Genomic DNA, 27,590 nt, shown 5'->3' with positions numbered 1-27,590 from the left:
CAGAAGGAGGGAGAACATGAGCAAAGAAGTCGGGACCACGAGGGGTGCACCCACCCACTGAGACAGTGGAGCTGATCTATTGGGAGCTCACCAAGAATGTATTATTTTTACAAGGAAGAATGAAAAATGGCTCACTTCTGCCCAAACTGTTAGAAGAGAGAAAGGTTGTTAGAAATCCATAGACAGCCTCTGCAAACAATGTCCACACTGCACCATTTTTTGCAGCAAAATGACTGTTTTCATTCAAGGCTCTCAAATCCCCAATGTAATTAAAATCATTTAATATGCTACAGTAGGAGAGAAATGCTTTTGACTCATTGTCAATGAAAACTACTGTACAAAGTCAAAAGGCTCAATTGTGCTTCATTATGAGCAATGGTCTTCTAGTTTCATTTGTTGTTTTAATATTTTACCTGAGTCAGTCTATGAATTTCAAAACACCCAGACAAGTCTGGGAAAAAGTGAAGTTTCAGTCGGGATAATCATGTGGATGTTTCATAAACAGTGTAGTGTCGAGGTAGCATAGAGCCATGTGCAAGAAATGAGATGGTACTGGCTGGTATAAGACCTACACTACCAATCTATTTGAGGTGTACTCCATGGCACCCCCACATAAATGTCCCAAAAGAAAATGTCACTATTGTTTTCTTGGCATTTGCAATAAATTCTCAATCATTATTTTGGCAATACTAGTAATAAAAAGGGAAGCAAAAAACTAGTTAGTGTTTATGAAGATAGCTTGCTCACTGTAAAACCACACCTATATTCAAAGAAATTTCAAAGAATTTTATTACACTCAAAGAAAAAATTAGTGGCTTCAAAATAATCAGGATAGTCAGTTTCACATCTTGGCTTTTTGTGGGGAGGTTTTGATACATTAAATCTTTGTTAAGTTTGTGATTGGAAGCCAAGTTGCAGTTTGAACTAATTTCAGACATCTGCTCCTATGACATTGCTGTAAGCATATCCCACCACACGAAATCAAGCTTCAGGTATCTACAACGACTAGAAAGTTTATTGAAAGCATTTTTACCTTTTCCCTCTTTGACCACAGTAGTCATTTCATCATAACATGTGCAATTAAATATGAACAGCACAAATGCAGTGAAATTGATACTCATTTGAATCTGCTGAGTGCTATTATTGTTTTTCATATATGCCTGACTGCTGTTGACAGAGACCTAAGGATATGAGCTGATTATTCTAAGATACAAAAGTTAATTTTGATTTGTTATTATTTTAATAATATTGATGTCTTCAACAAGTAAATTATAGACCTCGTGGGGATTGGATCACACAGTTTAAAAGGACCGTACTTTGGTTGGATCAAAATCTAATATTTGGCTGCAGCAGGCTCCAGAAATACAGGGTTTGTTTTAGTTGTTTTCTAAAAAAATAAAATACAATGTTATAGTGAGAAAGGATCAAAGAGAATATAGAGAAGGGAGAGCCTCCTGTCACCTTAGCCTTTAGAGACATTTTCTTCTTTCCCCCCTCTTATATTAAAAATAGATTTCTTCCTCCTATAATATATCTTGATTACTGTTTCCCTTTCTTCTACTACTCCTCCCTGTTCCTCACTACCGCTCCTCCCATCCAGATTTACTCCCTTTCTGTCTCTCATTAGAAAAGAACAGGCTTCTAAGCGATAACAACCAAACACATAGAACAAAAACCATCACACTGAAATTGAACAAGGTAGCCCAAGAGAAAATAAAAGGGTCCTAAGAGCAAAACAAGAATTAGAGACCCACTTCTTCTTATACTCAAGACCCCATATAAATACTAAATCACTTAAGAAAATGTTTAACATCCTTAGTCATCAGAGAAATGCAAATCAAAACAACTCTGAGATTCCATCTTACACCTGTAAAAATGGCCAAGATCAAAAACACTGATGACAACTTATGCTGGAGAGGTTGTGGGGAAAAGGGAACACTTCTGCATTGCTGATGGGAATGCAAGCTGGTTGTATGGTGATTTCTCAGAAAATTAGGAAACAACGTTCCTCAAGACCCAGTAATACCACTTTTGGGTATATATCCAAAGGATGCTCAATCGTGCCACAAGGACATGTACTCAACTATGTTCATAGCAGCATTGTTTGTCTGTCATAGCCAGAACCTGGAAACAACTTAAATGCCCTCAACCGAAGAGTGGATAAGGAAAATGTGGTACATTTGCACAATGGAGTACTACACAGCAGAAAAAAAATAACGACAGCTTGAATTTTGCAGGAAAATGGATGGAGCTAGAAAACATTATTTTGAGTGAAGTAACCCAGGCACAGAAAGACAATTATCACATGTACTCACTCATAAGTGGTTTTTAAACATAAAGCAAAGAAAGAAAACCAGCCTAAAAAGCACACTCCCAGAGAACTTAGACAACAATGAGGACCCTAAAAGAGACATACATAGATCTAATCTACATGGGAAGTAGAAAGTAGAAAAAGACCAAGATCTCCTGAGTAATTTGGGAGCAGGGGACCTTGGGGAGGGCTGAAGGGGAAAGGGGAGAGGCAGGGAGGGGAACAGAGAAAAATGTAGAGCTCATTAAAAATCAATAAAAAATACTAAATCAAAGAAAAGGGGAAAGGGGAAAGGACTTGGAGAAGAGGAGGGAGAGGAAGCAGTGGTAGGGTTATTAGAAAAACTAAAAAAAAAATACTAGGCTGAAAGCTAGAGGACCTGGTGCAAATCCATGTCAGTCAGTCCTATGCTTGTTGCTTCAGTCTGTGTGAGTTCATATGAGATTTTGTTGTAATATGAGCGGCGGGGCTGCGTCCCTAGCACCCCGGCCGCCTGGCTAGCTTATGCCCCGAAATAACAACACACAAATTGTATTCATTTAAACACTGCTTGGCCCTTTAGCTCTAGCCCTTACTGGCTAATTCTGATATCCCAATCAACCCATCTCTAATAATCTGTGAGCACCGGTCTTACTGGGAAGATTCTAGCCTACGTCCATCCTGGGTCAGAGCTTCATCGCGTGTGTCTGCCCGGGAGCGGGCAGCATGGCATCTCTGAGGCATCTGCCCCCGAGAGGAGAGCTGTTGAGTCTGAGCTCACTTCCTCTTCCTCCCAGCATTCTGTTCTGTTTACTCCTCTCACCTATGTTTTAACCTATCAGGGCAAGCAGCTTCTTTATTTAATTAACCAATGACCTTCCTCCATCAAGATTTGTCCATGCTGATTCAGAGGACCTTGTGCTCCTGGTGTCCTCAATCCTCTCTGGTTCTTACATTCCTTTTGCCTCCTCTTCCCTGTGGTTCCCTGAGCTATCCCTGAGGGGAGGAATTTGATGGACACACCGAATTTAGCTATGTGTTCCAAGGTCTCTCTCTTTGCATAGTATCTGGTTGTGTCTTTGTATTTGTTCCCATCTGCTACAGAAGGAAGTTTCTAATGATGGCTGACTAAGGCACTGATCCGTGGTCTCTGGGCTACTTGCTCTCTGGTTTCTTGGTGACCCGACCAGAATCGGGTATGGGTTCTATCTTGTGGAGTGGAGTGGACCTTACATCAAATCAGACATTGGCTGGCTAGTCCCACAAGCTTTGTGCCACTATTGCACTAGCACATTTTGCAGAAAAAAATAGCATTGTAGATCAAAGGCTTTATGGCTGGATTGGTGTTTACATTTCTCTTTTGGTAGCCTGCAGAGTACCTTCCCATACCAAAGACACCATAATATGATGGTGAAGGTTCTATGTGGGCAGCAGCTCACCCTCTCCATGTTCAATGCGTTGCATACATGTGGTCTTTTGCAATGGGACCTCCTGTCCATTTGATGAGAGCAACATATTCTTTTAGCAACTACCTAGGTTGTTTGGGGATTTCCATGGGATCCCTTTGGCCCACAATTCAATAGGATATAACCCAGTCCCAGTACTGGAAGCTTTGTTTTGTGGTAAGAGATGGCCAATTGGGACTTGGGAGGTTTTCTTCTTACCCAAGGGAGACTTGGGAAGAAAACACAAGGTGCAGACTTACAAATTGAGGAGATGCTGTCCTGAATTATTCTACTCAGTACTTAATGCTGTTTCACACAGTCAAATTCCTCTATGAGTATGAAGTTGTCTTCTTGCTTTATGCTTACTTTTTTCAAGTCTCAAGGTCCTGTGATTTAAAAGTTTTCACAGGTAGAAATTATAACAAGTGACAGAAAACTCATGAGGCCAAATGACTCTTGGGAGTACCTGAAAAAAAAGTATTCACACAAGATCCAGAGCATGTGAGGCTGGAGAGATAAAGCACTTAATGTTCAAGCATAAGGACCAAGGTTTGGCTCTCCAGAACCCACAAAAAAGCTAAAAGGCATTGCAGTCATCTGCAATCCCAACATTTAGGACAGACAGAAAGCCAAAAGGAATTGAAGCCACCTATAATCTCAGCATTTAGGACTCAGACAGGGGATCCCAGGAACAAGCTGGCTAGCCAAACTAGCCAGAACTGGTGAGTTCCAGGTTCTCTCCGATCCTGGATCTAAAAATAAAGTAGAGAACAATCAAGAAAGGCCCCAGGTATCACCCTCTGGCCTGCACATGCACATGCACTCATAAGTGCACTACACACACACACACACACACACACACACACACACACACGAACATATACCAAAACAAAGTTTTGAAAAGTTCTTCTCATCTTTTATAATTGCAGGTGTAATTTTTAAGTCACAAGTTGGAGAAAGCATTTAGTATATATAATTCAAAGACAGATTCCAGGGAGCTCACGACTACCCTGCAGTGCTATGCAAATATTTGTGGGTTGGTATAGATGTATATTTGTGAATTGCTTCTCTTAGGTCTCATTAGGCTCTTGGGGAGCTGTTTCTTCAGAGTTGGATGAGGTATAAGTTGCCTCGAGATCAAAGGAACTAACCCTTTGACTTGCGAATGAACCAAAAAGGAAAAAGGGGGGTGAGTTTGGAGTAGTACCTCAGGAAGTGGAAGGGTCTGGCATTCTCCCAGGGACTAGTACTGAGAAAGGAAACTTCATGACAGCCTAGTCACCAGGGAAATGGGAAAAGGTTCTATTGGAGTGGAGATTGATGGATGGAGAGAGGAAAGTTGGGCCTGATACCAAAAAGAAGTTTCTAGCATCAGTCAGCTGCGAAACAAAATGGACTTCCTTTTTCCTACATGTTCTTCCAAGCCTCATAAATCCTCAGCTTGTTTCTCAACCCACATCCTGCAGAATGAAACCAGAAGAGCAGCCCTACTTCACTCTGGACCAGTGATACCAGGAATACAGCTGGTGAAAAAATCCTACGATCTTTCCCAAGGTCCACACTGGGCCCCCAGTTGCCCCTAAGTGCTGCTGTTGCCCCAGGTTTCTCTGAATCCCCACAAATAGGATTACATAACACCTTGGTGATCACTTTTAAATCTCTTCCACTAGAAGTTGGATAGAGTTGGCTGACCTGTGCTGGGTTTGCTGCTGCACTGACCTAATGAGAAGGCTGTTGTCTTAGAGAGACTAATGTTGTGATGAATCACTATGACAAAAAGTACCTTGGAGAGGAAAGGGCCTAATTTCACTTGAACATCTATATTACTGTTCACCAAGGGAAGTCAGGTCAGCAACTCAAGCAAGGCAGGAACCAGGAGGAGGCAGGAGCTGATGCAGAAGTCACAAAGGAGTACCACTCTACTGGCTTGCTCATCCTGCTTTCTTGTAGCACCCACGACCACAAGTCCCAGGATGTCACCATCCACAGTGAACAAACCTCTCCCACTTCAATCTCAAGACAAGAAAATGCCCCCACAGATTTCTCCACAGAACAATTAGTGAGGAATTTTCTCAGTTAGTGGTCCCTCTTCTCAACTGCCTCTAGCTTGTATCAAGTTGACATAAAACTAGTCAGAGTAGCTTCTCTGCTTGTCTCATTTGTTGAAATAAGCAGACTCTTCCCCAAATGTTTCCCCCAGAGCAATGGCAGAGATGCAGGGAACGAACGGAAAACTTCAAACTTACTCCTGCGACAAGCACATTGTCATTTGTGCTCAAGTTAACAAGTCATATGACCAAACTTAAAGCCACATGGCCAAGCAGTATATTCCTCCTTTTTAGAGAGAAACTGCAAAGTCACTTTGGCTTGGATATGGCCAAGAGAAGTATCAGAGGCAAAATGCAGTCAATATGTCAGTGTTGATGAAGTCAGCTCTTAGTACATCATCAGCTATCCATCTGTGAGTTTCCCAGTTCATGAGAACCAAGCTTGAATGACCAGTGTCATTCAGGAGAGGGTAAGATGGGGGGGGGTCAATCCCTGGTTAATTTTGTTTCTGTCTCACTGCTCTCAATAACACACCATGTGCATGTTCAGTGCATAAGATCCCAGACAAAAGCACCTTCGTTGCACTGTTCATACAGACCAGAATTTGCAATATAAGAATCTTCAGTGATTTGTCCCAGGGGAAATGCTCAAAGGACACATGTAATTCAAAGTGAGCTCTTGATATAGATAGCATGTTGAGCCCAATTTTGTCGGTTATCCCATACAAAAAGCAAAGAAGTTCTTCATATTTCAATGTTTACAGCGTAAATAACCTAAAATTCTGCCAACATTGTCTGTGATAGCACCTGTCTGGTTGGCTTTGCAGGTCTGTGCAACTCGGCTGATAGCTGGATGATTGTGCCCAACATCAAGCAGAACCACTACACTGTGCATGGCCTACAAAGTGGCACCAAGTATATCTTCATGGTCAAGGCCATCAACCAGGCAGGCAGTCGCAGCAGTGAGCCTGGGAAGTTGAAGACGAACAGTAAGTGCTGTGAACTCAGCTGAGCCGTCATCTCACGTTGGCTCATCTCGTGGCTAACACTCCTCCTCCTTGCTTTTCTTTTTCCTCTTTTGTCTTGGGCATCACCCACAGGCTCAGAAAAAGCAAGGAAAGAGCCAGTGTAAAGTGCTGACATTTCCAGCAGCTCCCTCTGGGTGTCAAAGTCGATTCTGTGTCTTCTAGGTCATGTGGCCATTAGTTTCTTTGCATATAGTTGCTCTCATTTCTTGAGAAAACAGTCCTGAAGAAGTTCTTTTGAGAAATTGAACAGGTGCCTATACGGCCTGATGCAGAACACACTCTATAAATGTTAGATAGGATTGTTTTCCATAGTATAAAAGAGGTTCATAACTCTTTCTTCAGAAATTCTGTTTTATTTGAAGGATCTGTCTGGGTCTGTGATTCTCAATCATGGGCAGTTTTGTCTTTCCTCCCACAACCCCAGTCCATGTAGCATTTAATAATGTCTGGAGACATTCTCCTGCATTATCACAACTGAGGAGGATGCTGCTGGCATCAAATGAGTGGAAGACAGGCATCTTAAACATCTATGGCATAGAGGATAGCACTCAACACAATGAATGGTGCAGCCTGTCCTTGTGTCTCATGGTTCTGTCATCTTACTGTTACTGTCACTGTCTCTGTCTACATGTGTTTTGTTTTAACCTCTTTTCTTTCTTTACATCTTTTTGATCTAGAAATATGCTATGTCAATATGGTGCCATGTTGTGGGGTTGCCAGTCAATAGAAACACTTAATGAGTCTTCAAGAGGAACTCTCATTTAACCATATCCTTGTCTCCCAGAGCATGGTAGCACATGATTTGATCTTAGGACAAGCGAAGGGTAGAAGAAGAACTCTGGATTAAGCAAGAGAAAGCTGAAGTTCTGCCGCATGTTTTCCATGTGGCCGTGAGACTTGTCTTTTTATATATTTTTTTTTTAAACAAAACCATTTTATTTCGTGGTGATTGCAGATTCCCAGAAAACCTGTAGCTATTACAGAGAGGCCTGTATACCCTGTACTCAGCTTGCCCTAGAGTCAGCGTCTTACATGACCCTGACTCATTTGTCACAACCTAAGAAGTTAACGTTAGTACATTTCTGTTGCATAAGTCCTAGGCTTTATGCAGATTTTACAGTTCCTTTAATAGAATCCAGTCTAAGAATTTATCTCACATTTGGTGGTTCTTCACATTCTCCCCATTTTTTAAGAGAAGATTTTGGTTCTTCATTTTTAAAACAGGAAAATTTAGCCTCATTTATACGTTGATAAATTTGAAACAACTTTGAGAATATAAGAATAATATTACGCCATGCTTTGTTAACAGTCACGGAGCACATGAAAATTAACTTATACATACTTAGGGCAACAGCTTGAGCATGCATTTCATCTCTCAAAAGCTGGTGGAGCTCCTATAGCAAATTTTCGATTCTGTGCACCAGGCTGAGGACACTGTGACAACATTTAGCTCCTACAGATGGTCTTCTCTCAAGGAGACTGTAGACTGTTTGAGAAGACTGAACACTAAGCCTTAGTTATCATTGCATTTCTGAAGTCTGTAACGGCAGCAACTCATGAAAGTGTAGAACATTCAAAAGAACATCACCCTGTATAGCCATGGTAGCTTTTCAGGGTAAGGAAAGATTAAGGGATGTGAAGAAGAGAGAATATCCCATGACAAAGGAATAACATGTACAAAGGCCCAAAGAAATGATTATATCTGTGCAATAGAAAAGGAATCAGCATAGTAAAAATAAGACATAAGTGGACAGGTTAGCTGAACAATGAAGCTAGAGACAAAACCCGTATTGTAAAACTAGGCACACTAGTGCATACCTATAATCCCAGCTCTCAGGACAGTGAAACAGGATCCCAAATTCCAGACTAGTTTAGCCCTTGTTGTGAGACAAAGCCCAGTAACACCACATCACACAAACACACCACCCACCGACACACACATACCAGCTTTAAAAAATATAAACTAGCTAAGCCTGTTCTCATCGGCCTGTAATCCTACCTACAGGAAGAACCTAAATTCAAGGCCAGTTTAGTCTACAGAACAAGTTCAAGACCAGCCTCAGCAATTTAGTGAGACCCTCCCAGATATGGCTTGGGATATTACTCAGTTGTTGTGATCCAGCTGCCCTCACTCCCCCTGACTGACAGCCGAACTTCTTTGTGGTCTGTAATTAACAAGGATATTTGTGTTCTTTCTGGCTGGTGGGTCTCCACAGAAGGAGTAGAGGTATAAAAGGTTGCTGGGCAAGATAAAAGTTGCTATTCTTCCACCTGAAAAGGAGCCTCTGTGTCTCAATCCCGCCACCTCCCCACCAGTCTTGGCTATCTAGACTGCACTGGCCGCAGCACTCAGTGACAGAGTGATTGACTACAATGTGTGGACCCATGGTTCCCATCCCCAGCATCACAAAACAAAAACAAATAAAACCAAATGGTAAACCCATTATGGGTCATGAAGCAGTTGGTTTTTTGAGAGCAGTGTTTGATGGGAGATAGGTTGACAGGTTCATATGGTAGGGGTTGGATGAGGATCTAAAAAACATGATTTGTTACACTGTGATGTGGTGAAGGGATTAAAATGAAGGAAGATTGACAGCTGGGGAATGTGTCCAGAGATTATTATGAGAGTTGTCCAAGCAAAAGACTAGTAGCCAGGATAAGGTCATATCCTCTATAAATGGTCTGATGAATTAAGTTTTTTAGTAACACAATCATTAACTTCCTTCTCAAGCTAATTTGTCTTCATCGAAGCCAAAGCCTGAAAGTTGGTAAGAATGGGCAGTGGTTTGTTTTTTGAAAGACCTCTGTGGCCCAGACAGAATTGGCTCAATGAGAACACAAAGCTTGGGTCCCACTGAAGCTGGTGGGCCCCTGCTATGTGTGAGAGTGGCTGAGAGAGGGGGCTAGGGCAAGCAGGACACTGCAGGCAGTTATCCATTGCAAGTCCCTTCTTTCTGAACATTCTGCTGCTATTCCTCACTGGCATTAGGCCAAACAGCACTCAGGCCTACATAAATAGTGAGCTCCAAGACGGAATTTTTTTCCCCTCCTCTGCCCATTAGTGTCAAATGATTTTTACTCACATTTGTCGTTCACCTGTAAAAATTGGAATATTTTAAGAGAGAGCATCTTTGTTCTCTTCTGAGCTTATTCCATGACTTATCCCTAACAGTTGCTGGCATGAACATCCATAGAGACTTTTATATTTTTACAAGCCAAGCCAAGTTTAAACTTTAAAATGTAAACTATAGGGATAATCCAGTAGGTCTGATAGCCTCTGAGAGCTACCTTCTCGGTCCTTGAGGGCTTTTTTTTTTTCTTTTAAGTCAGATTTATATTCTTTTATCCTTTGTATTTAATTTATTTTTAGTATACAGATATCAATTTTATATCCAAGGATAAGCCCCCAAAATTAGAAGTTTAAGTTTATCGTAACACAAAAATTATACATTAGAATTAAATTTAAGACTGTATAAGACTTATGTTCAAACATTCATAAAACATTGAAGGTCTCAATAAGATACAAATGAGCAAAAAATTCTTTTGAGAATTTCAGATATGAGTACTGTATTTACATTATTCTTCCTCTCCCTCTTCTCCTTCTAATTCCTTCCATATCCTTCCCACCTTTTCTCAAATTCTTAGCTTCCTATTCTTTAATTGTAAGTCTTACACAAACACACATGTATATATGCGTGTGTGTGCATATATATGTATGTTTATAAATGCCATATGCTGAGATCGTTTAGTATTACATGTGTTTAAGGCTGACCTCTTTGGATTGGCTAACCTATCAGAGGGCTTGCCCTTAGAGAAGACTGATTCTCCCTTTCTCAGCAACCATCAATTTGCCTCTGTCTCTCTTCGAATGGTGAAACTTTGTGGGAAATTTCCAGTCCACATTGGCATGTCAACTGGCTTCCCTTTGATATCTACAGAAATATAAAACAAGGATCAGTAAGCTGTAGTTCAAGGGCCAAATCTGAATACCTACATTTATAAATAAAGGTTTATTTACATATACCCATACCCATTCATTTATCAATTTGTGACTACTTCCTCACTACAAAGACAAAGTCATAAAAGAAACCACATGGCCTACATAACTGAAAATATTTATTTTCTTACCCTCTGCAGAAAAAGTGTGCTCGTCACTGACCTAAAGGCAAAAATTTTTGAGGTTCTGGTGTTATGTTTAAATCCAAGCAGAGCCACCCATATTTAAGTGAACACAGTTCTCCATGAGGTCTCCAGCCCAAGCATGCATTGCTTACAGTCATATTTACCAGGCTTTTTTCCTATGATTCCATGGGACTTGCATACTGAGCAGAAGGCCTTTTCTAACTGCAAGAGTGGTTGGGAAGTTGGACAGTGTGTTATCACTACCAAATTGTAATGTTTCCTGTTTGAAAATGTTCTGTTCCTTATGTGGCAATAGCCAATTGGCTGTACTCAGTCCTAATATTAAAGTGACAGAGAAGTAACAGTTACATCAAAATTCCCATAGATGACTGTGCCAGGATTTTTAATGTTAAACTTTTCAAAACACAAATGTGAATAATGAAAAATAATTGTATCTATTATATGTATTAATAAATCCAGAAATAGAAAACTTGAGCATTACTCTCATTTACCCTTGCTGAAAAAAATTTAAATATATAGTCCCTAGAGAGTGATACTTTTCCTTTTACCAAGTTCAGAACGATGTGTTTGAGTGTTTAGAACACTCTACATTCCGACTTGAAATCTTGATTTATTTGTTCTTTATTCTGGAGTCTATTTAGCATGGGTGTAATTCAGGACTGATTATATATGGAAGTCCTTGAAAATAAGGTCTTCATTTTTCTCCTCCTTTCCAGGATGTTCTTCAGCCAGAATGCACTTGTACCACAATCCCCCTATCCTATCCAAGGTTGATCCTTGCCCACTCCTTTCTGAACAGTTACAGAGCAACACTGGACTCCTCGCTAGAAACTAACTAGAAACTCAAGGAAGCACAGCCATGCTCTTGCTCAACACTGCTCTTCCTAGAACATAAAATTCCTGCATAATTTTTTGAACATCGTGAAAAGTATAAATAAATAAATACCTTTTAAAAACTGTTTCTAAATATTAAATTGCTATTAGAATATAAGATACACTTTTGCAGTAGGAAGTATAGCTCAAGGAAAAATGGCTTATTCTAGGCTTTGCCTCTTCGTCTGTATTTCATGTGTATGGATCTTTTGCCTGTATGTGTGTCTGCAAACCATGTGCATGCCTTATGCCCAGTGAAGTCAGAAAAGGGCATCAGATCCGCTAAAACTAGAGTTGCAGATAGTAGTGAACTGCCAAACCCAGGCCCTCTGGATGAGCAGTTAGTGCTCTTAACCACTATGCTATCTCTTCATCCCTTGCTTCAGACTTTTAAATCTGACTGTGAAGCTATACCATTTGTTACATTCCAATAAGCAGTACTCTTTCCCTTCTTTTTCTTTTGTGAACTTGTTTCTAGGTCAGCCGTTTAAGCTGGATCCCAAATCTGCTCATCGAAAACTGAAGGTATCCCATGATAACCTGACCGTGGAACGAGATGAGTCATCATCCAAAAAGAGTCATACGCCTGAACGCTTCACCAGCCAAGGAAGTTACGGAGTGGCTGGAAACGTGTTCATTGATAGTGGCCGACATTACTGGGAAGTGGTCATAAGTGGAAGCACATGGTAGGCAGAATCGATTTTTCTCCAACAGTAAAAAGCACAAACTATTCTGTTCTTTGTCAAGGATATCAATAAGCTGCTTTGGACTTTATCAAGGTTATACGTTTATAATCAGCATCCATTCTGAAGAGTAAAACCTACCCCTGCAATAATGCTACATAGCAAACATCCCCCAAATCAGTGTGTCTTCAAAGCAACCATTTACTAATGCTATTAAACACATATATTGTGGGTTAGCTGATAAGGATTAATCTCAACTGGATTTATACTTTAATCTACAGGTTGGGTCTAGGTCAATTTTATGTCTCTGTTCCAGCAATGCAGAAATCTAGCATGGTAGTACAGGCCTATAACCCCAGTATTCATGATGCAGAGGTAGGAAGAACTAGAGTTCAAAGTCATCTTCATGTGTGTGTATGTATACACACACATGTATAGAAAGATATAAAGATATAGTGAGTTCAAGGCCAAAAGAAAAAGAGGAGGTGATGTTATTCTCGTTTTACAAATGACATGACTAAGGCATGGCCCCAAAGTCATAAAATTCACAGTTGGTAGTTACAAACTCTGTAGTCAGGGGTCTAACTTTTAACTAGGAGCTCATAAATAAAGGACAAGAAACTTAATATCTTGATTTTACAGGTCAGGAAATTTTTGTCACAAGTACTCAGCCTGGGGCTGTAATAGTGGGAAAACAGCCACAGACAATGCATGTACAAATGGGTAGGACTGGGTGCCAATAGAACTTCATTTGTGAGAATAGGCAAGGGGCCAGAGTTGACCCCCGGGTTGAAGTTTGTTGATCTCTGCTCTAACCGCCATAGTATGCCTTACTCACTGAAGGGCGATATAGCTTTGAAAAGTTATAATTATGCTTTAACACATAAACAAACATACTTAGTGAGTGATAGCTGACATGAAAGAAGGGAAGTTGTGGAGAAGGATTCAAGGGGGAGAGGGCGGGAGATGAGAGCACTAAAAATGACTAAAATTCATTGCATAAATATATGAGACTGCCAAGTAATAAAAAATTAAAACAAAAATAAAACTTAAAATCAATATTCAAAAGTACAAAACCTGAAATTCATGAGGACACCAACAGTGTTTGTTTTAATCCAAGAATGATAAGGCACTTCTAAAACAAGTCATTTTCATATAAATCCTTGCAAATAATACAATGTACACAAATTGCACATAGCTGAGTACAAGTCAACCTAAGTCTAAGGAACCTTGCTCAAGTGGCTATCTCCACTCTCTTAATAATGGTATCTGTATTAACCTAGCAGGTAGTTTTTCATCTCATATTATCCTCCTGATTCTCTTTGCCTAGACTATTTTCTTTTTTTTCTCTTCTTTTCCACAGTGTAACTTATTTTTATTTTTTAAAATTTTTAATGGTTTTATTGAGCTATGCATCCTTCTCCACTCCCCTCCCTTCCTCCCCCTCCCCTCTGCCCTCTTCCGTGACCCCTACACCTACACTCCCAATTTACTCAGGAGATCTTTTTTTTTTTCCTCAGGAGATCTTGACATCTTCCTATGTTGATCCTTGTATGTCATTCTTAGGGTCCTCTTTGTTGTCTAGGTTCTCTGGGGTTGTGAATTGTAGCCTGTTTTTTTCTTTGCTTTATGTCTAAAAGCCACTTATGATTGAGTACATATGATATTTGTCTTTCTGGGTCTGGGTTACCTCACTCAATACCTTTTTTTCTAGATTCATCCATTTCCCCGCAAATTTCACGATGTCATTATTTTTTACCACTATGTAGTACTCCATTGTGTAAATGTGCCACATTTTCCTTATTCATTCTTCAGTTGAGGGGCATCTAGGTTGTTTATAGGTTATGACTATTACAAATAATGCTGCTATGAACATAGTTGAGCACATGTCCTTGTGGCATGATTGAGCCTCTTTTGGGCATATACGCAAAAGTAGTATTGCTTGGTCTTGAGGTAGGTTGTTTCCTAATTTTCTGAGAAATCACCATACTGATTTCCAAAGGGGCTGTATGACCATTTTCATGTTCTAATATTCTGTCAGATGATGGGGAAGAAGTCCTACTTTTTCCAAGGCTATAGGATTCATTGGCAGTTGAAATTTATGTGTGTTCCTTTGTGTGTGTGTACATATGGAGGCCAGCTACTTCCTCAACTGCAGCCCACATTATTTTTTTGAGACAAGGTCTCTCACTGAACCTGGAGTTTAAGGATTCTGCTGGATTGGCTGGTGACCAAAGATCCTTTTGTCTCCATTCCTCCAGTTCTGGGATCATAGGCACAGACCACTTGACCTAGCATTTTTCTCTTTCTCACTTTTTAAAAATTTTATTAAAACACAATTACTTCATTTCTCCTTCACTCTCCTCCTTCCCTCCTCTACTCTGTCTACCTACTCCTCCCAAATTCACGATGCTTCCTCTTATTTAACCATTTTAAGCCATTGTGGTTACACACACATACACACACACCCTGCTGAGTCTGTTCTGTGTTGCTGCATGTATGTTTCTAGGTCTGACCACTTATATTAGATAACCAATCAGAGGGCTCATCCATAAGGAAGACTGATTCTCCCTCTCAGAAGTTAATTGCTTATAGGTTTTCATTTATGGGTGGGACTTCACATTTCCCCCATCTATACTATAATGTTTACTGTTGTTGAAATTGTTCAGGTCTTGTTTATATAGTCATGTTGCTGGAATGTCGTGAGTATAGCATCACTGTCATAGTTAGCTTTTTATATGGAACCTGAAGTACCAGGCTTGCGTTCTCTGAATCAATTGGAACTTGAAATTTTTAGCTATGTTGAGGAAGTTAAAAGCACAAAGGGAAAAAGAATTCATGTGCAGAAAAGCAAACATTTCTAGTTAATTGGTGTCCTTTATTAATCTGGTATTTCAGAATCTAGTGTTTAAATGATTATAACCCCATTAATTACTTGTGATAAATGATACCTGATCATTATGATCTCATTGCCACTGATGAATAGTATGGAAAATTGCATCAGACCACTTTAGCTACATAAACACAGATCAGTATTACCTTTAAAACATGTTCCAGATGTCAAAACTAACTCGTGTGGGAAAAATAAATTGTACAATTAGTTGCCACACATTGGGTCTTTACATGCAAACCTGATTGTGTCAATTAAAAAAAATCACATGTAGAAAATAGATTTGCATTTCCTAGGTGGAAAGAGCAAGGAAGCATTGCCCCCTACAATTAAATGCCTGTGACATACAACAGTTAGTGACACACACATATTTTTTTATGAAATATATGCTTGATTTTAAATTAACATGTACATTATGATACATATAATGGGACATGTTAACATTGCTCTGTTAAGCACAGTTTTTGTATTTGTAATTGCTTTATATCTCACTGCATTACTTACTGGAACATTATATTCTGCGTGCACCTTTCAAGTTCAATGAAATTATGTACATAGTTTCACAGATTAGTGATAATATAATGATACTTTCCCTTGCCTAATGGACTGTACACTTGATTTATTTTCTTGCTGTCAAATGCTGCTAACATGCACTTGGTATTAATGAAACAGTGTTAAGTAAGGTAGTAATAATGGGCTCATACCAATATTACTAGACAGAAATTTGAGAGGGCAGCATTAGATTTCTTTACTTTTCTTCTAATTTTAACTTTCTGCTTTTCTAAATGAAGTCAGCCCTCCCTGGTGAAGCTACATCAAAGGGTTAAATGGAGGATAAAATGGGAAGTCAACATTAGCATTCTTTAACTTAAAAATGGTCTGCAGCATCAAGAAAGAAACAATACAGCCATTGTTATTTGGCGATGCAAATTTAAGTTCCATGTAATCTGAAAAATTAAAATAGTGTCTGCTGAGTCATAGAGTACAGCTTCAAGGGAGATATTTTAAATTGAAAAATGCATATCATGGGGTTAGAGAGATGGTTTAGTTGCTAAAGTGCCTGCTATGCAAGCATAAGGGCCTGAATTATGATCCCAAGTATCCACGTAGAAGCCAGGTATTAGTTGCACATGCCTGTAACTCTACTTTGGAGGTGGGTGAACACAGACAGGAGGATTCCCCAGAGCTGACTAGCTAAACAACTTAACCAAATTAGTTAGGTCTGGATTTAATGAGAGACGCAATAGAAGAAAACACCCAGTATTAAACTCTGGCCTTGCATGTGTATGCATGGGCATGGGAACACATACAAAGAGAGAGAGACGGAGGGAGAGGAGGCGAATATTCCAAAAATGTATTGGCTTGCTCTTAGCAAATAAACAGAAGTCAGTCAAGGATCTACAAAGATAAATGGGGGTGGAAAACTTGTGCCTGACTTCAGTGCATGAAGTCACAAGGACCTGGTGTCCTCTGCTAAAGCAGGTGCATCCTGAAGTCTTCTAAAGCTTCATGACACCTCATTCCCGCTGCCTACCATTAGGAAACAGTGTCCCTGATCCTCTTCCAACTTCAGGGTCCTGTGAAAGGATATTGCAATTGCATAATCTGATCCAGACTCACACAAAAATGGGCCTTCTGGGTAGCACAACCCAGAACTGTCTGTGAACAGAGATTGACAGGAGAGACACGAAGTTGCTGTGTTGATTACAGCAGGGCTGGCTCACTGATTTAATGGATTACCAATATATCTTCTTGAGTGGTAGCATGTTTTCAAACACACCTCTCTTAAATCTATTGTATTTTAGATCTAACATCTGATTTTTCTTTTTAAAAATGTTATTTTAAACAAAGACCAGTGAAGTTTCTCTTTCTGCTTACAGTCAGGTATTAGATGTCAATATCCGATTACACTTGTTTTTGCTCTAACATATCAAAACTTGAACTCAGGGTTTTTCACTCTTGATTAATAGTGATGTGTTTGGCTTATGATAATAACTGTGAAATGTTTTAAGTATTAAAGGGCATGTCTCAGTTACTTAAAAAGAGAATAAGAAGCTTTGAATATTATAGGAAAATTCTTTAGAATTTTTATTTTTGAGTAATAAGAAAGGAAATATAGAGTAATGGAATAACTATCTGCTCAGTGGAATTTAAAATATTTTTTAAATTCCTTTAGAATTTAAACAATGTATTTTTCATACAATATATTTCCTCAACCCCTTCCCTTACAACCTTATAAACTCTCCTATCCCTTCCCACACAGTTTTAACATTCCTTCTCTCTTTTTTTTTCCTTTTTGCCACATTGAATCCATAAGATTTATGTTTAGGTGTGTGTGTGTGTGTGTGTGTGTGTGTGTGTGTGTGTGTGTGTGTGTGTCAGAAGAAGGTGTTGGATCCCTTAGAGCTAGAGTTGCAGGTGGTTGTAGTTGTGAGCCAGACTCAAATCCTCTGGAAGATTAGCTTGTATTCTTCTCTTTTTTACATACTAATCTCAGTTTCCCCTCCCTCCCTTCCCACTCCTCCCACCTCCACATTTCCCTTCCCCCCCATCTGCATCTGCTCCTCAGAAGGATAAAGCTTTTCATGGGGAGTCAACAAATTCTGTCACATCACCACCTTGATGCAGGGCTAAGGACCTCCCTTTTGTGTCTAGACTGAGCAAGATTTTTCCTTATAGGAAATGGCCTCCAAAAAGTCAGTTCATTAGGGATTGATCCTGGTCCCACTGCCAGTGTTCCCACAAACTGCGCAAGCTGCCCACTGTTATCTGCTTTCAGGGGGGCTAGATGGGGCTTTTGCAGGTGTCCTAGTTGTCTGTCTGGAGTGAGCTCCCACTAGTTCAGGTCAGCTTTTTCTGTGGGTTTCCCCATCCTTTTCTTGACCCCTTTTCTCTTGTTATCACTCCTCCCTCTCTTCAACAGAAATCTGGGAGCTCTGTCGGGTTGCTAGCTTCACCACTAACCACTCTGTATCTGCATCTCTGCAACTGCTTTCATCTGTTATTGGATGAAGGTTTTAGGAGCTCCTGTCTATTTCCCCTTCCTAGGCAGATCCTTGTATGTCTCTCTCTTTGTTATCTTGCATAAAACAAAGGATGACCAGCATGTACTCTTTATAATCCATTTCTACAGCCCTCTCAGAGATATTTTTAAAACTTTAACATGTAGTAGGAAATATAATCAGAAAGGCAGTGCTGTTTTGCACGATTTCTGATGAGAGGAAGATGGCATGAAATGTCAACTGAAGTTGTGGCCTTTTGATTCATCCTAGGTTTAAATTCTGATTCCTGAACATACTGTTTGTGTGTCATTAGGTAGTATGATAAAATAACAGTTGTAGAATATCACATGCCAGCCATTGTGATTAGGATTTAAAAATACATTTTTCTTTTACTCTTTTACTTGGGTATATGGAGACTATACTTGTTCCTGTATTATAGATGAGACATTGAGATTGGATGAAGACAATGGACTTAACCTTATAGCTGGAAATCATTTTCCCTGTTTGCTTTTGCCAAAGTTCATTCAAAGCCATGGGCAAACAGAAGATATGATAACAATCATAAAGTTTAAAGTCTGTTGAAAGAGTAAGCTTGTATAGAATCATGCTTTCCAGTATGGCAGCCTTGCTCCACATGTGTAGTTGTTACAATACACTTAATGAAAATAAAAATCCATTACAAGCAGGACTAATACCTCAAGTCCTATCACTCAGAAGGCTGAAAGCAGAAGGTTGTGAGAGTTTGAGGCTAGTGTGGGCCGCAGTGTGAAACTATTTTTGAAACTGAATAGACAGACAGACGATAGATAGATAGATAGATAGATAGATAGATAGATAGATAGATAGATAGATAGATAGATAGATAGAAAGAAAGAAAGAAACAGGCTCTTCCATACAAATGCTGAGAATATGCTGATGATCCCATGGGAGGGAATGAACAATAAATGTATTTCTGACACTAACCTTCCTAAACATCATAGCTCAACCTAGCCTACCTTGAATGTTCTCTGACTACTTACATGAGTCTACAGTCAGACTAACTTCTTTAACACAAAACCCTACTTGTAATAACATCTTGATTATCTCACATCCTTTATTGTCTTTGGTACAGTGTAGTGTATAGCATCAGTTTCCCCTCATGATGCCCAATGTCTTACAAAAGGATGACATTGTATATCACAAAATCAGAGGATAATTTTGCAACTCTACATTGCCTTTAATAAGGTAAAAAAAACCCAAAACTTAAATCCAGGCACCCCAAATCATAGTTTGTCTGTAAATTTAAGGTTGATTTCATAGGCTCACAGCCACAGTTCGAATGCCCAGTAGCTATATGGGGTTTACAATGACTGTAGTGAACAGAGCAGAACATTTCAACTACAGAAAGTTCTGAGTTGATCAGTCACTGGTCCAGAGAATTTAATGTGCAGGGATGCACAAAAAAAGAAACAAAGCAGTATAGAGGAAAGTCAGGATTCTCTTGCAACACTTAAGCTGAAAAAAGGATTGTAGGCCAACATAGTGGCTGCCTTCCACCTCTTTGTGTTTGGTAAGGACAGTGAAAAGTATTTAGATTTAAATACTCTTCTAGGGAGAGATCAGGAACAACAAATAATCACACTTTAATAGCCCTATGGTACACAAAACAAATTTTACTCGCGTGCTATGTGGTTTATTTTTTTATCACTGTTGTTTTGTTTCTGCAGGTATGCCATTGGCCTTGCATACAAATCGGCCCCCAAACATGAATGGATTGGGAAGAACTCTGCTTCCTGGGCTCTCTGCCGCTGCAACAATAATTGGGTGGTTAGGCATAACAGCAAGGAAATCCCCATTGAGCCAGCCCCCCACCTCCGGCGCGTAGGCATCCTGCTGGACTATGATAATGGTTCCATCGCTTTTTATGATGCTTTGAACTCCATCCACCTCTATACCTTTGATGTGGCGCTTTCGCAGCCCGTGTGCCCCACCTTTACTGTGTGGAACAAGTGTTTGACGATTATAACGGGTCTTCCCATCCCAGACCATTTGGACTGTACAGAACAGCTATCTTGAGCATCCAGTCCCAGAGCAGCTCTGAGGAATAACAAAGGTAGAGGCTGTTTAGAGGATTGAGAAACTAAGGCTTCGAGAGTGTGATTAAATCTCCCCAGTTTGTCCAGAAACCAGCTCAGATAGGGCTCAAAATGAGAGATTTCACTTCTTTTATTGTGTTTTGTATTAAGTGCAGGCTTTAATAATTTCTTTGATTTTTTTTTGTATTTAGAGGAAAATCTATAGATTATTTATAAAAGGAACATAATCTGGATTGCAGCTCGTAGGAATCACTTGGTTCTGCGCATTAAGAGGCCCATAAGTTTACCAGCCCTTTACCAGTTTCATTTCATCAGTGTATGGGCTTGCAAAAACCCTTCTGTAGACTTGTGTGTTTATTCACTTTCTCACATTCTATTTCGTACTAAGACCGTGTTAGGTTCTGTCACTTAGAATAACAGAGTATGCAGCTATTTAAAAAGCAAAAAGTCATTTAGAATCCAGTAAGGAAGTAAACAGGCTTCCTTTCTCTGGCTGAACTTGAGATATCTTAACTGTGATGTCAGAAACTGCTATTGGATCAAATAGTAGGGGGAATAAGGGAGAAGGAGAGCATTAACTTTGGACCTCAAGTTTAGTTGTGACTGATGGGATGATCTGGAGAAGAAAAAGTTGTCTTAACCCATTTCTCCAGGGCTGACGCTTTTGGGCTAGCATCATGAATGAGATTGCAATTGAACCTTGTCATTTTGAATCTTACAGATGATTCAAGAATTCACGCTGATTTGGATTTTATCAAAAGAGGAATCTGTTCCATGGTATAAAACTGTTTTTCCTTTCCTCTTACTAGTTATATTAGGCCTGTGAAATTCTTTCGCTACATTTAATGGGTGCCCTATTTTGCCCTGCCACCAATCAAGCTTTCATTTTCTTTCTGGGTCTATGGAAATTGACATGTTCCATTACAAATTCCAATCCGGTTTTCAATTGATTTTGTTCTCTAGGACATCAGCACATGGCCTTGAACACTACCATGTACAAATGTAAGTCACCCAAAACAGTATATATGAAAAATGATATGACACACTACAGAAAACACTCACCACCAGCATACATGCCTCTAAAGCGACACTCTTTAGGAAGCACACTTTGAAAGATGTAGACATCCCCTTATATCCTAGCATAGTTTATCATAGAGTTGGAAGACAAAATTTCAAATTTACTGTTCCAGCAGGGGAATTGGTTAATAGGACCTGCTAATAAAATTTCTGATAAAATTCTTTTCACACTGATCAGATACAGTGCAATGATCCTTGGATTAAGACTTCCTCAGGTGGTCTTTGGCATAGGACATTGGCATGGGTTCACTTGCTAAATGGTTTAAATGGTTCAATTGCTAAAATATTTATCTGGGCTACCAAGTCAGCCAGCCATTGACTGAAAGACTGGTAGATTGAAGAATTGGGTTTGTTTTTTAATCAAATCGACCATTTCCTGAAATTACTCACTACACTCTCCATTTAAGCATCATGTGGTCACAGATGATGTGCTTGCCAATCTGGGCTTCATGGAAGACAAAGCTTCTGTGTCTTTTTGTCTCTTCCCTGACAGATGCTGTCCTTTTTCTTAATGGATATATTTTATATATTTACTATATTATTTATACCCAGATGGATATTTTGATAGCAGCTTAAGACAATTTCACATCTTAAAAATGGACATCTCAGTGGAAAAAAAATCTTCATTTTTCTCTAGGAACTTTTTAGGACTTTTGACAGTACAAAAATATGTCTTTGCCTTCCCTGAATAAACTGAAAAGTTGTCTCAGTAATTTTTATGTACATTTTGGGTAACTGGATAAAGATATTTTAATGCACTTTGTACACTTGCAGGTTCTAAACAAAAGGGTCTGAAACTTGATTTCTGAGTTTTTAAAAACTCATGGTCTCCAGGTAACAATAAATGCTACAGTTTGCCTTATGATGTTAACATAAAGCATTTCCTAGAAGGACACTATTTCCATGAATATGTTTTTCCGTATAAAGATGTTACTGCTCAGATTTTCACCGCAAGCTGTTTAGGGTGTGTTTTGACTATTTTTGTAAGGACAAGACAAAGTCTGTTATAATTTTGTTGTGGAAGTCTTACTCTTGGCTAACTTAAAAACATCGTGGATGTAGCAGTTACTATTTCCAGGTTGTCATATTTACAGGAAAATATGTATATGGTGAAAGGCCACAGTGTTTAATTGCTGTAATGATGTAGAAAAGATTTTGTGTGGAATTTTTTTTTAAGTCTACAAATACATGATGTAAACATTTGCTGCAGTATAACTCTGCATTTCCTTTAAACAGACTGGCGCCACTCACAGGAAGCATTTCCATAGAGGGGCACAAGAGATGGCAGTGCTAATTAAATTAGTACAATGAAACTGATGAGATGCCAACAAAGGCTGTAAAGGCGTGGCACCATGTGTATGTGAATGACTCAGTTGCCAAGTGCCCTGAGTGCAGAGGGCTTAAGCTTAGTATCATGTTCTTTCTTCACTGTGATGAAACTCTTAGTGCTTTTTGAACACAAGACCAGCATTTTCACCTTTCTCTTGACCCTCCATGTTATGTAGCCCATCCTTGGAACAGGACTCCAAAATATGGTACTGCTTTTCCTTGGATAAAGAGAGCATGGATCCAGCGTTGGAAACTGCTTGTTGAAACTTGCCTTTGATTCGGATTGTTGAAGTCCGAATCTAAATAGTAGATTCGATGAGGGTAGGTGCAGGGTGAAGATTTTCTCTCCAGCTATAAAAGAAAGTGACTTCAGAAAGTGACTGTAGAGATAATGGTTTCTGTGGGGGGAAAAAGCAACCTGAACACAGATGGACTTTTTATTATGGTACTGATAAATGGACCTTGACCTTCCTGAGGAATGAGCCAGTGCCCTCCGACTCAAGATGGATTTCTATCTCAGCTCCAGGAGCACATACAAATGGCTGCAGAGACATGTGCCTGCCTGTTCAGTGCATCTGGTGTTGGAAAGCTGACATCTGCTCTCTCCTGGTAAAACATCAATGGCATGCAGAGACAATGACACTAGCAAGTACTTCTCATCCAGGTCTTGATTTTGCAACCCGAGAAGACATTTTGGCCATATCGGGAGTCAATTTTGGTAGTCACAAGCTGGAGACCTGGCATCTGATGAGTAGAAGTCAGGGATGGCATTAAACATCCTACAGTGCACAGTGGAGCTCCTTACCAGAAAAGTGGTATCTGACTCAAGATGTCAGCTGTGGTCCTAGTTTAGCTACTCCTGAAGGTTTGCCTTTCTTCCAGGGACAAGCAAACAAAAAGGCACAGCAGTCAGTACTGTCACAGGAGTGGCACCTTCATCATCAAAATTATTTACAAAACACTTACAGAAAATCTGATTTCTAAAGCAATCCCAGACTGTGTGAATGCGAATTATGGAAATAAAGTGCTGTGATCCAATGAGCTTAGTGTAGAAATGAGAAGGTTTTCTCTATACTCCTTGTACCAGCACAAATTCAATTTTCGTATTTGAGTCAACTGCCAAGCCCCTCAATCCTGAATCTCTTCTTGTTTTCTGTTGCTTCCTGGTTCAAAATAAAATCCTTTTTGTGGCACCAGAATAGCTCTTTGCCTGGCTTTGTTGCTTTTTTTGCCGTTTTACATTTTCACATTCATGACCTGAACAAACACTTCCTTGACTTCTGCTTGTTTCTTCCAATATTTTATACTATGCAATTCATTTTGTTTTGTTGCCTAAAATCGTCATATCCACTATCTACCATTCCCCATTCAAAATATAGATATTTTACAAGACTGAAAATCCCCTACAGGGAATTTTTTTATAGATTTTTTTTTATTGAGAAAAAAAATTTTCCGCCTCCTCCCAGCCTCCCACTCCTCCCACCCTCCCCCCACTCCTCTCCCCCTCCCTCTCGAGTCTGAAGAGCAGTCAGGGTTCCCTGCCCTGTGGAAAGTCCAAAGTCCTCCCCCCTCCATCCTGGTCTAGGAAGGTGAACATCCAAACTGGCTAGGCCCCCACAAAACCAGAACAAGAAGTAGGATCAAAACCCAGTGCCATTGTCCTTGGCTTCTCAGCAACCCTCATTGTCTACCATATTCAGAGAGTCCGGGTTTATCCCCTTCTTTTCCAGTCACAATCCAGCTGGCCTTGGTGAGCTCCCAATAGATCAGCCCCACTGTCTCCGTGGGTGGGTGCACCCCTCTTGGTCCTGACTTCCTTGCTCATCTTCTCCCTCCTTCCCCTACAGGGAATTTTAAAAGACAATGAAAGCAAACTTTTTAAGGAGTGGAAACCCAGAGTAAAGATTGCTTGATGTCAGGCATCACGGGGGTGAGAGAGAAGAGAGGAACAGTGACTGGCAGCAGAGAAACAGTGGTCTTCAGGCATTCTTCCGGGTGGTTTATTAGTATATACCCATGCCAGGAGCCCAGAAGCAGGCTTTTCCATCTTAGACATGGAAGCCCTTTTAGTCTAGGTCAGTGTTAAGCAGAATGAGTTGCACGGAGTTACAGTATCAGGGCCATCAAACACTTGTTGAAAAGGCCCTCTCTGTCTCTCTTCAGACCTGCTAGTCAGAACCTCTGAAGAAGTTATCTAGCGATTTGAATTACAAAAAGCCCCACAGTAAATTCTGGTACTGATGAGAGTTGAGGAGACACTTCTCTGCAGAAATCCCTAACTTCATAGCCCATATAAGAAGGTTTTTACAAACCAAAATGTGTTTCTAAGGCTAAGTAATATCAAAGCAAAATGTTATTCAGGGATAACTCGTCTGACTTATGAAAATATTGCACACATGCTGATCTCAGGCTCCTACTCTAAAAGATGGTGTGGCAAGGATGGGGAAACCACCCAGCAGCATGGACTTTTCAAAAACACCATTTTAAAGCTCATCCAGGATTTGCAGTCAGTGCTAGGCCCCGAGTTGGTCACTTTACGGTTCAGATGGTGAACACTAAGGTTTGCTGGCACACGGTCTCTGCCATGACTCTTGCAGTCTGTGTGGTCATAGAAAATATGTCAATGAATGGATGTGACTGGGAGCCAATAAAGCTTTGCCAGCAAGCCATTGTTTGCTGTCCTCTGCTATAGTGGACAATGGACTACCCAAAGCCCTTGGGCATTCTGTACCCTCTCACTCACTCAAGACTGGGCCATGTCCCTTTCATGTATCAGTGAGCTCTAAAAGTTCTCTCCAGCACTGAATTCCATCACGTCTCTGAAACCCATGGAGAACTGGTTATGGGCTACTTAAGATATAGCTATTCAATGGATGTTGGAAGATTCCTCATTTGACAGACTAGAGTGGGGCGTGACAAAGTTCTAATGATTAGCTTTACAACCTTCATAATCTCAACTCAAATCAGACTTCTCGCAAGTGATAGGTGTGTAAAAGATATTCCCTTTGACAAGTGTTTTAAGTCCATTTCTCTTGAGCTTTTAAAGCATTACAGACAACACCATAATTAATTTCCTTTAAATGTTAATGTGAAGAGCATGCCAAGCAATTACCAAGGCAGCCCACATCCCATCCTTTCCTTTTAGTTTTAATAAGAGTAATATATTTATGTAGGTAGTTGCTTGTGGTAATAAAAGTAGCACGAAAGGAAAGACATTTGGAACTTGTAAATTCCCTTTCTTTTACATACCAGCCTTCTCATGGAATACACATTTAGATAAAAATGGGGTCTGGGACTTAAAGTAAATCCTTTCTTTAAGTTGCCCTAACTTAGTATGGGCAGTCCATGGAAATAAATGCAGTTCTCTCTTTGGATCTTTTTCAGTAATGTTCTCCTAAGAGAATTATTAAATTATGATTAGATAGGAAGCATAGCAATTAGCAAGCAAATATGTCATGGCCTAAAACCAATTACCAATTAAGAAATAGCACAGAAAAATGATTTAATGAACATTGGTTCTTTTGCACAGTCTATTTATTCTCAAAACTCAATTTTGATGACGGCCATTAAACACTGTTCAAATTCACAAATGTATTTCAAGTACTAATAATGATTTTCCCCTAAACTAATGGTATTTCCCCTCCAACTACTGGCCTCCTTCACCTCCTCTTCTTGCTCAAGCTTTCCCAAAGGACTGTTCATACCTGCCATTGCTCATTCCTTACCCAGAATTGCACCTTCCAAAGTGCCATCACAAGTTCAGGGGCTTTCATTACACCAGAAAGTGCTCACTGATATGAGAAGTGACATCCATACTTAGGAAAACAAAATGTCCTCAGGAATTCTCCTGTCATCTTGACATACAACAGCTTTTTGAGATATGCTTAGCTAACTCCTTTTTAATCTCCCTATACCATTGCTAATCATCACTGTGTACTAAAACTTCTTTTTCACACAAGTTCAAATCGCTAGGTCTAATTTTTCCTCTATCTCTGCCATATACATAGGCTTGCTTTGGAGTAATCATTTTTAGAAACCTAAAGGGTACCTCAAGTGCGTTATGTCCAGAATTGCATTCATGATCTCTGCTTGAAAACTCCTTTTACCCAAAATCCATATGTCAATATTTGATGTCATTCTTCTCTGCTGCAGAAACTCCTTCAGCCAGGAGCCTTTAAGATACCAGCCCACTAGGTGTGGCCTCTTATACTATAAATGCCTATGTAAAGTTCTCTCTCTCTCTCTCTCTCTCTCTCTCTCTCTCTCTCTCTCTCTCTCTCTCGGCTGCTGGATTTGGTTCCTGTTCTCCGTTCATGCAGAAGACTTTGATCTGTGAGTCTACCCCTCAATAAATAGCCTTTTATTGTACTCAATTCTAGGCTAGTGTGGGGTTTCTTTTTAGCATCCATCTTCAGTCCTCTGTGTTCAATCCATTACCAAGTCTTTTGGACTTTTTCTTTTAAGTCTTTTACTTAGCCTCTACCTCTGCACACAACCTCTATCTCTTTCATATCTCTCACTTTCACCACTGAAGAGGCCTTGTCTAAATATATTCTACTGTATTGACTAAAACCTTTTTGAGTTTTGCACCTACTTCTTATCAAACTGTTCAATTCTTGGAGGAACCTTTTTCAGATATCCAAGCTTGAATCACATCCCCCTAACATCCACTCACAGAGACATCTGTACCCATCTTCATGATGTTTT

General features: G+C 39.8%; 1 protein-coding gene across 1 annotated transcript in view; it reads left to right on the top strand.

Moving 5' to 3' along the window:
* The window catches only part of Mid1 (midline 1), a 164,950-nt gene extending 140,885 nt beyond the window's left edge, over positions 1-24,065 (top strand). Inside the window, exons 8-10 of the mRNA XM_005358703.2 lie at positions 6,611-6,772; positions 12,306-12,513; positions 20,109-24,065. Coding sequence (XP_005358760.1) covers positions 6,611-6,772; positions 12,306-12,513; positions 20,109-20,457 — 719 coding nt within the window. The 3' untranslated portion in view covers positions 20,458-24,065. The remainder of the gene's footprint in view (positions 1-6,610; positions 6,773-12,305; positions 12,514-20,108) is intronic.
* Positions 24,066-27,590: the final 3,525 nt, after the last annotated feature.

Source organism: Microtus ochrogaster, chromosome X (genome assembly GCF_000317375.1).
Source record: "Microtus ochrogaster isolate Prairie Vole_2 chromosome X, MicOch1.0, whole genome shotgun sequence".
Taxonomy (NCBI): Eukaryota; Metazoa; Chordata; class Mammalia; order Rodentia; family Cricetidae; genus Microtus; species Microtus ochrogaster.
The sequence above is the reverse complement of the archived record's forward strand: the minus strand, read 5'-3'. Positions and strand labels throughout refer to the sequence as shown.